General features: G+C 38.0%; 1 protein-coding gene across 5 annotated transcripts in view; it reads left to right on the top strand.

The window, feature by feature from the left end:
- pde10a (phosphodiesterase 10A) overlaps window positions 1–16,348 on the top strand; it is a 169,586-nt gene that overhangs the window by 133,867 nt on the left and 19,371 nt on the right. For all 5 annotated transcript variants that reach the window (XM_089117271.1, XM_089117267.1, XM_089117268.1 and 2 more), the window contains exons 8-12: window positions 4,308–4,358; window positions 5,220–5,278; window positions 5,792–5,843; window positions 8,583–8,725; window positions 15,967–16,059. In XM_089117271.1, coding sequence (XP_088973397.1) covers window positions 4,308–4,358; window positions 5,220–5,278; window positions 5,792–5,843; window positions 8,583–8,725; window positions 15,967–16,059 — 398 coding nt within the window. The remainder of the gene's footprint in view (window positions 1–4,307; window positions 4,359–5,219; window positions 5,279–5,791; window positions 5,844–8,582; window positions 8,726–15,966; window positions 16,060–16,348) is intronic.

Below are 16,348 nucleotides of genomic sequence, written 5' to 3' on the forward strand. Positions count from 1 at the left end.
TTTTAGCCAGGCTGCTCTTTTTCTTCAGGACTATTGAAGGAATTCAAGGAACCAGACCCCTAACTTTAAAAATAAGAGATCTAAAAGATAAAAGTCTTTTCAAAAATACTGTTGTTTGGAGAATTTTTTTCAGTCGTTTTCAAAGTTTCCCAATGTTAACCAACAGAAAGACGCTTGGTTTGAAGGTGACTTCTGTGGTGGCTGTGGTTTTTACATTGCTACGCAATGGATCTTTTTTCAGTTATCTTAAATGGGTGGTCCTATCTTGTTCAGTACAAGTTTCAATATGGACCAGACCAATTTACAGTACATTCGAAGTAAAGTACATTATAAATGGTTTGGTTAGATCCTTTGAATAGTTCTGTTGTGTTATTTCATAGTTTGATTCCTTTAATGTTATTGGAAAAAAGGGATGGCCAACTTCCACTGTCCTGCAGAATAGTGCCATCCCTAATCAAACACACCTGTCTGCAATATTTAAGTAAACCTAAAGACTTGGCTATGCCTATACCGTTCCGGCACCTCAGATAAATAAATAAATAAATAAATAGATTCATTAATCTCAACGAATCTCGCTGGTACCGAGATTGGCCGACCGACTGACCAACCTCCCTTCCTCCCCGCGGAACGCGAGCGATTACAAATGCGTGAAATGCACTCACGGTGGTTGAGCGTGGTAAAGTTAGTTTTAGGTTCGATATATTTCGCCTGACATTTGTTTTCCCCTAGCCACTGTTCTATAGACCTTATGCACCAGAGAAATGTGGGTACTGTCATCTTTGGTATATTGTTTTTGAACTTCTGTTTTTGGATCTTACAAAGATATCAATAGTAGGATTAGGTTTAACATTATGTAACCATTGTATATCGACATGAAATATTCGTTCGAAATCACCATTATGTGCATTAATGCTGCAAATTTATACCTGAGAATGCTTTGACGCGTTTGCACAGCACTTGATGAGGGAACGTCTGCCAATTCCACCAACTGCGTTAAACGTAGCCTATAATTTGAATTATTTAAAATTACTTTTCAAATTCCAAAGCTTATAGAACGTTCCTTGGCAATACTGACAAGGTAACGTTAGCTGAGTAAATTAAGAAAATGATTCATAAAACATAGAAATATCAGTTAAGCCTATATTTACTTTTTTTCATTGACACAGACAAAAATCAGTCAAAGTTCAGCTTTAGGAGGGGAAGAAATTGGCCAGGATAAGGAGACTGAGAAAAATAAAGATGTAGAGAAGGTATATGACAAAAATAATCGAATGGTTTTTTAAAGCTATTTGGGCCTTCAAAAGTCTAAATTGCACATTTGTAGGTCAGAGAAATCAAAAATTTCTTGGGGGAGCATGTCACCGAAACCCCCTAAATATCACATTTTAATGCACATGTCTGTGGGTGGGGCTGTGGATGATAATTATACCAAAAAGTATTGCTATACCACAATACTCGATTTATTGTCCCACGGTGAACCATTTTTCCCTGTTGCACCAAAACAAAATTTTAGGGTTCCCCCACCTGCCAAATCCCACTTTAACCACTGCTTACATAGTGCACTATTTGAGGGAACAGACATTTGTAGTGTGTCCATAGTGGACGTTGCACTCATGCAATCCCATAATAAACCTCAATAACAAGTGTACAACCAATGTACACAAAACAGCTAGCTGCTAGAAAATACCCGTGCCCTGTGAGCACTGCGCCAAACAAATTCACTGAATGAGGGTAAAGTATACGCTGATTTCACGCAGCCGCCATTTTGAAATCGAAAGCGATCGAGGCTTCGGTGGGAAGAACCCCGGAAGTACAGATAAACAGCAATGCCTTGGACTACCAACCTGAAGCTTCTGCCGCAATTTACACTATTGGATGTTAATGTCCAATATGGGATATGTAGCTCGTTCCTGCTTCTTTTTTTACGTTCTGAATTATGTATAAAAAAAAATTATTTATAAATGAATTTCACTAATGTAAAGTATGAAAGATATGAATGTACATTTTTAAAAGAATGTAGAATTGTGTTGTACATTAAACACAACAATATGCCATCGCATTCGCTACTCTCTTATGATTAAAGGTGACACTTCCAGTTTTCTTCCCACCGGAGCCTCGCTTTCGATTTCAAAATGGCGGCTGCATGAAATCAGTGTATAGGGGGCGCCATAGTGTACAGCGCCATCTCATTGGAACTCCATAGAGACAAGTGAAGCCCGTTTTTGGCGATTTTTTTTTTATTTATTTTTTTTTTTAGCACTTCCGTTCCTGATGCGCAGACTCAACCCGACTCAAACAGAGCTTGACGACGTATATGACGTGAGCAACCCGTCTGTCTTCTAGTTGCTGTGGCATGAGAAATCTGAATCATTCCCTTCCGAAACTTGCAGAGGCGGAGAGTGTGAGTCGGAGCTGTCCATGAGCTAGGAGCAGGAGAAACTTTTGCTAGGTATTCTGATTAATTATTTTGTCATTTTGCCTCCACGTTTCCCCAATTGCGCGCAAGCTTCTCCTCCTGTCCATACGGCAATCTCTCTACTGCGCGACAGAGAGTCGCGTGGTTATGACGCAATCGTTAGCCTACTTTTACAAAAAAAACTGCTTTTACGGGGCCATAACCAGCCCGTTCTCATCCTTTAGCGTCATATAGAACGCTATATGATAAAACAGCGCTATACTACGCACATGGCACCCTTTATCGTTAATATTCACTCAAACCCAAGGCGTCATAAATCCTTTCGCGTAATATGAGACCAGTGTTGTATTCGAGACCACCTCACTCGAGTCCGAGTCGACACCGAGACCAGAGAGAGTCGAGTCCGAGTCAAGACCGAGTCCATAGAGAGTCGAGTCCGAGTCGAGTCCGAGTCCATAGAGAGTCGAGTCCGAGACCAGAGACGGTCGAGTCCGAGTCGAGACCGAGACCAGTGAGGGTTGATTACCTAATTTACTTTTATTTACTTAGACAAATCCTTTTTTTTTATTTTACTGAATTTACTTAGAGTTAAAAAAATATGATCAGTTTAGGGTAAAAAGGCCACATAGTAGGTGGTGTTAAAAGTAATTACAATTTGTCATGCGCAGTTGCGCACTAGAAAATCACCAATCACTGGGCGTGTCAATCAATTTAAAGAAATATTTTATTAACATACATTAATAATCATGAAAAATATTTTTAATTGAACTCGAGTGGACTCGGGAATAATTCCGAGTCCTAAAAAAAAAATGTTCGAGTACGAGTCAATTCCGAGTCCAAATGGACACGAGTCCATGACAAGACCAAGACCATTAAAATATGGTCTCGAGACCGAGTCCGAGACGAGTCCGAGTCTCGAGTACTACAACACTGTATGAGACTACCCTACCCTACCCAACACCTAAACTTAACCATCACAGCGCGTGTTATATTAACGATAACGGGTGCCATGTGCGTAGTACAGCACCGTTTTGTCATATAGCGTTCTATATGACGCTAAAGGATGAGAACCCTGCTGAAAAATCCAGCTAAAACCAGCCTAGGCTGGTTGGCTGGTCTTATCTGGTTTAAGCTGGAAGTAGCTGGTTTTAGTTGGTCACCCAGCCTGGCTTAGCTGGTCAAGCTGGTCTCCCAGCCTGACTTAGCTGGTTAAGCTGGTCTCCCAGCCTGGCTACCAACTTGACCAGCTAAGACCAGCCTGACCAGCTGAAAAAGTGTTCAAAACCCCTCTAAAACCAGCCTGATAAACCAACTAACCAGGCTGGGAGACCAGCCAAAACCAGCCAACCAGCCTTGGCTGGTTTTAGCTGGATTTTTCAGCAGGGAATGCATTGGCCATAACGTAAGCTACAAGTAATGGCGCATTTTATACATTGTCGTGTTTCTTTAGAAAGAAATAAAGGACAAATGGGGTCTTCAAACGCCTCCAATGTAAATTTATTTTCTGTCAAAGTGACGCCAAAATTAATGGGAGTCAACGGAAATGCTAACGCAAGTGAAGTTCTGCTACAAGATGGCAGCTCCCGCGAGGTTTCAACTTCGGCTCGATGGATTACCCCCTTGGCGATTTCAGATACAGCCTCATGTTAGATTTTTCAGGTGTGTTTGATTAGGGATTGGAGATCAACTTTGCAGGACAGTGTCCCTTCAAGACCGGATGCAGAAAATGCAGAAAATAATAACAATAAATTGATAAATTGTAATTATATTTTGGCTAACAAGACATTCAACTGAGCGAGGCACACAGAACTATGAAGTTCTTTCTGCTTATGGAGTGCTGCAGGAGCGTCTATTACTGTACATCTTTGGCTAAGTGTAATATGTTTTTTAGGTTGCAACAGCAAATTTGGCCTGGGCATCTGTAGCCATACACCAAGTTCAGGTGAGTATGTTTGAAAAAAAAAAAACAGTACATTGATTAAACCTTGCTTGCTTGACAGTTCTGTTGCATTAGCTTTTTGATTTGGTTGTACACATGTGTTTTGATCTCTGTAATCCACTGTGTACATGGATCGGGTTGGCCCAGTGTAAGCAACCAGACCACACATTCAAACACACCCTCGTCTCAGGAGGTGCAATTAATGCGGTCTTGTTTGTACTTAAACGAGGGAATGACAACACTCTGGGCTTTAATGTCCCTGTGCATCGCAGAGCTCTCTGGGAGTAATGGTACATGGTCCCGATAAGCATAGTAGACAAGGAAGACAATGAGTAACACATTTTAATGAAAGGGCTTAAAGGAATGGATCATCAGAAATTAAATTGAATCATTATTTAATTGTATTCTGAATATTTTACGCAGCTCTTTTCCATACAACAACAGTTCTTTGTGGCTATCTGTAATTCTCCAAAACGTTCTCCTCTTAGTGTTCTACATTAAAAAATAGCATCATATGGGTGAGTAAATGATGACTGAATTTTTATTTTTAGGCGAACTATTTCTTTAGGGTCTGTTCATCCAATTTCTTGTCATCATCTAACAACTCTAGCTGAATTATGTATGATTTATGTAGGACAAAGGCCTTTTATAGCAAAAAAAGTAGATGAAGCAGTCAGTCTAATTTTTATTCAGCAGATTTATAGATACAAAACGTTTTAAAAGTTTAATGGATTGGCTGGTGATCAACATGATCGGTAATGCATGGAATAGACTTAGAGAATAATTTCCAAGAAGACAGAAATATCAGTTCAGACACCGACTTGTGGTGATTGCCATCTTTAAACTTTCCTCTTTTGTTCACAGGTCTGCAGAGGTCTCGCCAAACAGACAGAACTCAACGACTTTCTTCTAGATGTGTCAAAGTAAGCGAGTTTATGCCTAGAAAGTCAGTGAGTATTGGAGGAATCTCATGAAATGTGTGTTTAGTAAAGTCAGGACGACTGATTGGACGGAGTACATGCATGTTTGAAAACTGCTAAACTGATCCTAAACCAGCCAGAATTTTGCCCACAAGACCAAGACAATTTTTATCCTCACAATCCAATTCAAAACCATCCAATCTGGCAACACTGGTTAAATAGTCATTAAATACTTTTTGCGCTGTGTCATTATTTTCAGGAACCTTAGGGATTACAGTAATTGGTAGGAAATATGTTGTACCATGCAAATCCTAAAAAAAAAAAAAAAAATCTTAATCTTTAACCCTTTCAATATTCTTTTTATTTTTCTTGAGATTCCTCCAAGACCTTCTCCATACTTGAATGTTTATTGGCTTTTAACATTATAATAAATAACCAATGTCCTAAAAAAATAAATGCATTTATTTATTTTCCATTTAAAATGACAGGTGTTTCCCCCTTTTCAATTTCAAACAGAACGTACTTTGACAACATAGTGGCAATAGATTCTCTACTTGAACATATCATGGTGAGTAGGTTTTCCCTCTCTCTATAGGGTCACATGCTTGGTCATGAGGACGAACACGCTGTTCTTCTGTCGTTCATCTGTGTCACCGTCAACGCCAAAGAGATTTGTGCTTTGAAAAAACATCTCTCATTTGTTTGCCATGTTCTGCGAAAACCCCCTACAAGTCACAGCTCACCCCACCAGCCTTGGGCTTGTTGTTAAATGTTCTTTTTCTCATTGACTCACATGTTTGAGTTCTCTAGGTCTCACTTCCACACACACACACATACAAACGCAAATATTCATACAATCCAAGTTTTTCAGACCACTGGCCCCCTCATGTCTCTCTCATGTTGAGTAAAACAGCACGGGAAGTGATTCAAATAGGTCAGGGAGAGGACAGCCATCTCTCTGAGCTCTTGGCTTCCCTCTCAGGGACTAATTCAAATATTACCTCCGGTTTTGAAAGCATGTCCTTGGAAATATTGAAGTAGTTAAACGTCTTTCTTAGTTTCAAGATATTTCTCACTTGTCCGCAGTTTCATAAAGCAGAAGTTTATCTTGGAGGAGATGAGACGCAATGTGTGACCAAGTTGTGAAATCCGGTGGGAAGAACAAGTTCCTCAGTTTCTAGTTTCACATAGACACGTGTATATTGGTATATCAGAGTTTTTCAGTAATATACTCCACAAATATATTAGAATTTAATGACTGAAAATGAGATGTACACATATAAGATTTAATCAAAAGTCATTGATAAAATCATAAAAACAAATATATTATCCATCAACATGGCTTACTGCAGATTAATATGAATGACAAAACAAATTGCGCTTATCGATGCTGATGAACTCACTGCAGAGATGAACCACACTGTAATAATGCTGTTAACAAATTGCGTTGTGGAGAAATGTCATTAACCCTCCTATTATCCTTGGGGTTAATTTGACCCCATTCAATGTTTAACGTCTGTAAAAACATGATTTTAATTTATTTTTTTTGCTTCAAATTTAATGACTTCTCCTAATTAAATGGGGACAACTCTGTAAACATAAAATGAACCTGCTAATATTTTTTCAAAGTCCTCTACAAATTTTGTAACATCGGTGTTCCTTGGGGTCAATTTGACCCCAGGCTCTTTTAGATGTATAATAAAACAGAAGAAATATTAAAATTTCACACACATTTGTTTTGGTTGTTATATTGAGGTCATTATAACATGTTATAATTTGAATTTGTAATGTTCATTGTATTTTTACATATTCAATATCATTTTCAAAAAACGTCCCTCTGTTTTAGGGCTCTAACCAAACATAACCATATCTGTAGTATTGCGAGAACTACTAGTAGTTCACATGACATGTGACATAATTCTCAAGATAACTATTCTTTCCTGTGCATTTGGGAGGGGAAAACATCATTTTTGTGAGATTGACCCCAAACATAACTCGTGTTACTATCCTTGATAAAATAAATAGTTTTTCTTTCCAAATGTCATAGATTACATAAATCTATACTTAGAAATATTATAAAAACAAATAAAACACCAGATGTATTTATACTTTTCCAATTTTAGGTAAAATCAGTATTTTGATTTGTAAATTTGTCCATAGTCGTGCAATGGGTATTCTGGATGTATAAGGGGTTAGGTGGGGTGGGGGGTGGTGGGTGGATATCAACTTAAAACCTGACTTAAGCAGTGTTGGGAGTAACGCATTACAAAAGTAATACATTACAGTAACATATTACTTTTTGCTGTAACGCAGTAGTGTAAGGCATTACTAATCAATTTTCAGTAATATTTTACTTGTTACATGTTCAGTGAGGCTTGTCTTACAGTTGTATTACAGTGTATTGTCTGCTTTTACTTCTTAAAGGCAACAGACTATGTGAAAGTTTTAAAGCAGTCTTTTAGTGCCAGTTCAGAGCGGTCGCGTCTATAACATTGTTTTTTCCTCATAAATGCGAACACGAAAACTAAAATAAAATGAATATTTTAAGTTCTATGGAGACTGGAGTGTCAACCCTTCCTCATCCGATTTGCGCAGTGTAATTAACAGAATTACAAAAAAACGATTTTGTCACGCATGAATGTGTGTCTTTTCCCTAATATTGAAAATAAAACATAGACTGATATTTGTCTAATGTCTGGAGTCCTTTAATGCTGGACTTCCCCAATTTTAAATAATTTATCCTCAACTAGTTTTGTGGTGTAGGTCTACGTATTTTATAATGTTAACTTCAAATAATACTAATAGCCTAATTTAAAGATAAGGCAGCATTGGATATGGACGGTAAGGAGAACAACGCTGGAGTTGGAAGAGGTGTGTCGCGATTCTGTAGGTTCGTTGATCTGAGTCGTGTGGCGAATCGCGATTTCGGTTTCATATTGTATATCGTTACAGCCCAAAAGTTAAGTTCTACTTAGTTATTTTGGTGAAAGTAACTCAAAAGTAATACATCAATAATGTAACGCATTACAATTCTGGGACAGTAATATTGTAAGGTAATGAATTACTTTTAAATAACAGTAACAAGTAATACCTAATGTATTACAGTTTGGAAGTAACTTGCACAACACTGGACTTAAGTAGTCAACAAAGACATAAATTAACTGAGACAAACCTTTGTAAAAAAAATAAATAAACATATTGTGGAGGTTTAAATTACTGGGGTCAAATTGACCCCAGAGGGTAAAAAGTGTTATCAGATTTGAGGGTAACAGGGAAATAAGGAAATGCTTGTTTATTTGTGTTTCAGATATATGCAAAAAACCTGGTTAATGCGGACAGATGTGCGCTTTTCCAGGTGGATCACAATAACAAAGAGCTGTACTCTGACTTGTTTGATATCGGGGAGGAGAATGAAGGGAAGCCCGTCTTTAGGAAAACCAAAGAAATTAGGTGAGCACCCACAGTTCCTCACACAGTCATGTTGGATTCTTTACGTAAAATGTATTTTAAAGGAGTTGCACAAAGTCACAAAATTAAGAACTGACTGTTGACGGTAAATCTGTATAATACCGGCTGCTCGATGATAGGCATTATGGCATCAACGTCTATGCTCAGTATCCTTTATTTAGAGTAATGAATGAGACATTCCTTTGTTAAAAATAAATGTGCTAAATTAATGTATTTAGTTGTTTATGTTTTTTATAAAAACCTAAATTTCAATGTTTTTTGCCCCTGACATAACATGACCAGTTAACATCATTTCACTATTCATATCTTCAGCACATGCAGACTGATCTCATTAAAAATTGCGTGTGTATGACACGCCAATTCGTATTTCCATTTTTGGCGTGCTATCAACACGCATAATCGGTTTTCAGCGTGTTTATGAACGCCGTTGACTTAGCGTTATTACTGTATATATAAATATATCACCAACCCCAACCCCGTCCCTAAACCTACCCGTGACTGGGGTTAATACCATTTATGAGTCTTTCCCTACCATCCTACCACACGGATGCATGCGAATAGCTCAAAATGCGTATAGATGACACGCCACTTGACTTGGAAGCAGCGTGTATGTTTACGCAAAAGTCATGATGTCATGTTGGCACAGGGGAAAGTGTGAACAAGTACTAGTAGTCGGTTGAAATCCCTCGTTAATTCCGATAGAATTATAAGAGCAGACTGATTGCCATTAAAGGAGGGTTGCCAATCCAATCATTGTGTTCTTGAGTTAGCAATGGTTACCTTCAAAGTAAGACGTGCAGTCATCACACTTCTTGCATCCGGCGCAAATGACCAGTGGTGGAATGTAACGAAGTACAAATACTTTATTACTTTACTTAAGTACATTTTTCACGTATCTTTACTTTACTTAAGTAGAATAAATAGTGCCTACTTTTTACTTTTACTTCATTACATTTTGCAGCAATTATTATACTTTCTACTCCACACTACATTTCTACAACTTCCTTTACATTTTCATTACATTTTCTGATCAGTTTTTCCCCGGCCAAAGCGTAATTTGACCGTCCGTTCGTTGCACGTTTGTCTCACCAGTGACGTTTGTTTGCCATAGATATATCAACCCGATCACACTAAATGCGTCTCGCACGCAGTGTGTTTGTCGTGCAATTTATACGCGAAAATTGGTTTTTACGTGCATAGGAAAAGCACTTTGTGTAATATACAGGTGCATTCCATTCGACAGGGTCCCTACGCAGTGTTCACTGCTCCCTACTCCCTGAACACGGCATATCAGTTGAAGTGGACTTCACTGACTTCCTGTGAAGTGATGTATCGATGTTCCCTTATTCCCTATGCCGTTTGCAGTGCCCTTCGAACTGAACATGTTCGTTCCCTTCGAATTGGAATCTCACTTACAGTAAGATGGTGAAATACCCTGTGAAGTCCACTAACGGTCGAATGGAACGCACCTTACGTTTGGTTAGGATTATGGCAAGCCAAGAGGTTCAGAATTACACCATAAATTAATCACGTTTACTGCAAAACATAGTTATTAACATATAGTAAGGATAAGCATGATGTGTAGCTATATTGCCTAATTGCAAGCTTGTTTCAGAAATGATGACAACATTTTTTTTCCATCATTATTGAACATCATTATAGGAGTATTAAGTTGAATGAGTTAGAATTAAATGTTTTATAAATCATTAGAAAATAGACATTAAGAGAATAAATTGTTATGCAAGTACATTTAAAATCAGGTACTTTTTACTTTTTACTTAAGTATGGTTGTCATTGTGTTACTTCTACTTTTACTAAAAGTAAATATTTACCTGGATATTTGTACTTTTACTTAAGTACTGAGATTCAGTACTTCCTCCACCACTGCAAATGACTTTTTACACTGACGCATGTCTCATTCCTATTTTGCACCTGCGCAAAGCGGGCTTTTCCCTCCACAGACGCATGCCGGTAAACTAGGGAATGAACTTGCGCTCCTTGGGCGGGTCAGTGCAAAAAGGAGGCGTGTTTCGCCGCAAATACTGTATATCCTAGTGCTATTTTGCAGTTCCAGAAAACAATTCCGCCACTGACCAGAAAAAACCTGGTCTAAAGTCAGTGGCGCGTTGCGTGTTGTTCATAATGTTATTTTAAGCGCGCATGCTTGGCCATAATGTAGCGGGTGCACAACACGCACACACTTTGATTCTCTCATCAACACAGATTGTTTTTATTTTTGCAAATCATACATTATAACAAGGAAACATATTAACACATCATTGTGGTGTCCATGAAGATGTAAAAATCCTTACACATTTACCCAATTTTTTTAGTCTAATTGTAGTAATGATGGATCAGACCTGTTTGCCCAATAGTGGCAAGACGTATATGTATATAAAGACATTTGACAAATAAGTTTGTCCGTCAAGAACTAGAAAAAAAAATAAATCTGGAGACTGCGAAATCACCTGATAAATCCGCCATAATAATAATAATCCGCCATGCAACATGCGCACCTGTTCTTAAAGGATATGTTGGATGATGCTCTGATTGGTTTATTTCACGTTACGCCCAAACCACACCTATGAATAATGAGGCTATTTCAAACCATCCCCTTTTAAACTTTTGTGCCGAGCGCAAAAGTCCTTTAACTCGCCGGTAAAATAGCAACAGCGCCCGAGACAGCTACTAAGTTACTTGCGCTTCACGCTTGATAATTGCGTTTCAGATCGTTAAAATAGGGCCCTTTGCGTCAAAATGGAAAACAATTTGAACAACAGAAGGACAGCAAAGAAGTCACTTCTCTCCAAAAAAAAAAAACATCAAGAACAGACTGTAATTCTGCAGGAAATACACGGATTGGACAGCAGAAAACTGGTGCAAAGTTATTTTCACTGATGAAACCACGTTCTGACTGTTTGGGACATCTGGAAAATCGATTGTCCGGAGAAGGGTGCGACTTCGGGACAGCCATTAAATGTATCCGTGGCCAGGCAACTCCCCGGATCTTAACCCCATAGAGAACCTGTGGTCAATCCTCAAAAGGAGAGCTGACAAGCAGAAGTCCACAAACTGTGATCAACTTGGAGCGCTAATAAGGCAAGAATGTATCTCTATCAGTCAGGATTCAGCTCAAAGGCTGATTTCCAGCACGCCAGAGCCAATTGCAGAGGTTATGAAGAAAGGTCAACGCTGTAAATATTTGCTCTTTGCACATACAGTATGCATGTTTTTGCCAATGAAAGCGTTTAAAACGTATTTAAAATGCTTAGCATTGTTTTCAGTATACCAGAAACGTGAAAAAATGATCTCGAAATACTGAAGCAAAACAAACTTTGTCACTGCCAATACTTTTGGCCAAAAACTTCAAACTTAAATGTATATTTTAAAAATCTGTACTTGCAGATTATATAATATTAATGGAATAAAAGGCCTTAAAGATAGTACACTTTCATAACTACCTTTCTTAACAAAATGTCAAATACGTCAGATACGATTTTTGTTACTTTATTCAATAAAGTTTGATCTCAGATAGGTATTTTTTGGCACCATTACAGTGGCGGTTCTACTCTGAATTACACCCAGGGCGAGACCCCCTTCGAGCACCCCCAAACCCCCCCCCCAAAAAAAAAAAAAAAACACAAAAAAAACAAAACAACAACCCAACAATAAAATCACATACCGTTCATTTGAAAAACACAGTTAATAGAATCCAGTTATTTTGCTAGTTTAATCTAACTTTAAAGAGAGGAAGTAACCATTAGCGCATTGGTTATTGCCTTAAATTATATGCATGGCACACTTTTAGTTATGGCTTGTTAAACAATATTTGTCACGAAATGGAGTTTTTAAAATTAAAAGGGTCTGAGAGATACTTATTTAGTAACACAATACTTATCTCTTATCTCTTAAATAATTTTGAACAGCTCTCATATTAAACACTATCCAAACTGTTATAGACTTAAAATAGCTTTTGTAGCCCTATGTCACTCTTAGAATGTTAGAAAATAGAAAATTGTACTTTGCATATAGGCTACTGTAAAAAGACAAAGTTGATCATTATGTAAATTATTTTCATTTCATGAATATAGTGACCAACATGATCACATACACAAAAAGCCTAATACAAAATCAATTCACCAAGTTAATAACATTAAAGATTTGTTTTAAAGGAGTTTCTTTTATCTTACCTACTAAACTTAAAAAAAGGTTAACACAAAAAGAGATTTTATAAAAATATATACCTCATATTTCAGCATTCAATCATCTCTATAAAAAGAATGAGTCAATAAAGATACATTCCTGACATTTATAATGCACAGTAGCTTATCTTTTATTATTAATAGTAAACTTTGGTCCGATTTTCCCATGGCTTTCGTTACTATTCAACCATGCACTGGGCTCTCCACAATGACAAAGAAGTTTTAGTAGCTAATGTATTTGCACCACAGAAAAACGCTCGCTGAAGCTCTGCTAAAATATTTTTTTATGGAGAAGAGAAAAAACACCCAAGTGTTTGGGTGCACGAGCACTCCCATACTGAAAAGTTTATGAGCGCGCCTCCCGCGAGCGCATAATGAGCGCGCTTTCCCGTGCGCCTAATCGCCTATTTGAAATAACGACCTCGAGCGCGCAAAAGACGCGATACGTGAACTAATCAAGAGACCCCCTTGATATCGCTTCTGTGCACGGCACCTTCTCAGCAATTTGGGGCGCCATGCCAATAATTGAATCGAAATGGTAAAAAAATAGAAAACCTTCGCGGCACAGAGGATTTTTTTAACTGCTCGTGCGTGCCGCCCCCCATGTGACATGAAGAAATGCCGCCCCGGGCGACTGCCCGGTTCGCCCGTGCCTAGAACCGCTACTGCACCATTGGATAGAGCTCATCGAGACCTTTATTTTGATATAAAGAACTCCTATTTGCCCAAAATGCCACTTACGCCCATAGATATGTATATAAAGGCTAGACGTGTCGTCCGCGCTGCTGGCCAATGGAGGTCGACGTCAGCACCTAGGGGCCATCTTGTCACAGGTAGCTCGCTCATTGGTAACATTGTTTTAATGGTGCATGTACTTTTTAAATCACCGTAACTTGCTCAATTTTCTACCGATTTTCAAACAGTCTGGTTTGTTATAAACGGCAGAGATGTAGTTATGATACTGCATACTTATGAATAATAAGTGTATAAAAAATAAATAATCATCCAGAATTATAGCCACGTTAATAATGTTTGTAAGAAACCAAACCGTTTGTAAATCCGTCAAGATTTCAACGAGATAAGAGTATTTCTTACATCAGATACCATAGAGCCCGCCAGAAAGCCCGTCTGTGACAAGATGGCCGCCGGTGATGACGATGGAAACTCCGCCGTAACACATCTAGCCTTTACATACATATCTATGCTTACGCCCCTCTGGCTCCAAGCCCTTTATAATGCACTTCAAAAAGTCGTCAACTTAAAAGTTTTACTTTAAAGGTACATTTTAAATCATTATGGCTTAGTAATATTTTATCATGCTTTAAATAAGTATGCTTGATGTGTTGACTAACATCAAATGCAATGTATTGAACTGTTGCTTTATGTGATATATTTAAAGAGCATATTGCAGGTAAAAAAAAAATCGAAATTTATAGATAACCTTGTATGAAAATACCATATGAAAAGTTAATGCAGGATTTAAAATGTTTTAAAACAACATAAGGACACTAATTTAGAAGATAAAGTGAGCGTTTCTTGGACTGCTAGTAAAAACAGCTTTTTTTTTCAACATCGCGTCATTTGACGTCATATCAGGGAGCCGCAGCCTCGGCTCAGTGGAGAGCAGGCTGGTGTTCAGTGAGAGCACTCGTCAGTCAGTGTGCTTTCGTTAGTTTTTGCATTTTAATTTATCATCGTCATGGTAAATTATTGTGTTTGTGGAGATTGCAAAAACTCCAGCCTGTCAGGACTTCAAGATCGAGTCCACAAGTTTCCATTACAATAAAAGTGACGGTGCTATATAGCCTATCTTTCGTTCCTGGTGCGGTTTGAGCAGGTGAAGAGACGGGATTTCTCTTCTGCATCGGCTCGGAAAACGCGGTTGTGTGTAGCGTTCACTTCAGATCAAATGATTAGCATCCCGGCAATATAATGGAGTTCAACATGGTATGCCGAAGCAAGAATATTGATCGTCGTATACTACCAATATGGCATCAAATAATGTTATATAGGTAACTTAGTCATGTCATGCCCTAAATAGAACTTGTAATTGAAAAACAAAATTGGTTGTTTAAATACTCAAAACTTTAATGTTCTGTTCTGTAAAACTCTTTAATGTTATAACCTAGGTGAAAAATATGTATTAAAAATTTACCTGAGTATAGCCTATGCTTTTAGTATAGAAATATACTCAAGTAAAGTTTTTATACATTTAATAGTATATAAATCTACCCTAAACATACTAATGTCTGCTGGCCTGTTATAGGATCATAATAATCTGTACAATATTGTGAGCACAGTGTATATCGTTAGCGAACGTGTAGCCTACTATAAGCACGTCTCTCACCTAAAAGGCGCCTGTCCTGTTCTCCACTGGTTCTCCTCACATCACAGCTCAATTTTTCTCTGACCATTCTGTCTGACATTATCCTGGCCTGTCCCTGATCTCTTTAGCATAGCAGGCTCATAACTTTATGGCTTGATCCGTCATACGAGTATTTCCTCAGCGTCCGAAATGTCATGCGATCCATTGTTTTCCTGTTGTGTGAATCGACGGCTCTCCCGCTCATTGCGTCACGCCCGCCACGCCCATTTTCAGACGCGGAAGTAAAAATTTCTCACAAAAACGACTGCAGAAGCTTCTGTAGCGTGTTTATATGTATATTTTAAAGAAAATCTAGTTCCTACATTGTTTTTCTATGCATTGACTCGTTGGGTCCTCTAACCTGCAATATGCCCTTTAATATATTTTGATTAAACTTCCTTATTACAAATGTGTTAATTACAAGTATATTTGAATACATTACATTGAACCGACTGGAGCTGTGAGCTGGGACTGATTTATTGATCGACTGACTGACCGAGACAGACAATTTGGACAAAAAATCCCAATGGTCGTAAATGATTTCGTGGTGAAATGTGACCTGGACATGTTTTCATGAGATTCACTCTTGAATATCCGAGACTAAGCATATATCACACAGTATATACTGGTAACTGAACTAAAACACTCACCCCCAGGTTTTCTATAGAGAAAGGTATAGCTGGTCAGGTGGCACGAACAGGAGAGGTTTTGAATATTCCGGATGCCTATGCAGACCCCCGTTTCAACAGGTAATAAACATTTTCATTTTCTATTGAAAACATCTGAGATTACTTTAAGCCATTTTGTTAAATGACCAGGCTCTACAATTAATAGTTAAAGCTTGATGAATAAGTAAAGTAACGTAATACACAGTCACTGCACTGGCATGTTGTTCGAGGACTTAGACAACTGTTGGAATTGTAAAGTTACAGTATCATGGCAATGATCCAGGTTTGGTCCATGATTATTAATTAGCAGGGTGAATCTCACAAAGCCTGTCATATGTCAAATTTTTAACCCAAGCAAGAAATATTTTTT

Source organism: Pimephales promelas, chromosome 11 (genome assembly GCF_988280905.1).
Source record: "Pimephales promelas chromosome 11, fPimPro1.hap1.1, whole genome shotgun sequence".
NCBI lineage: Eukaryota > Metazoa > Chordata > Actinopteri > Cypriniformes > Leuciscidae > Pimephales > Pimephales promelas.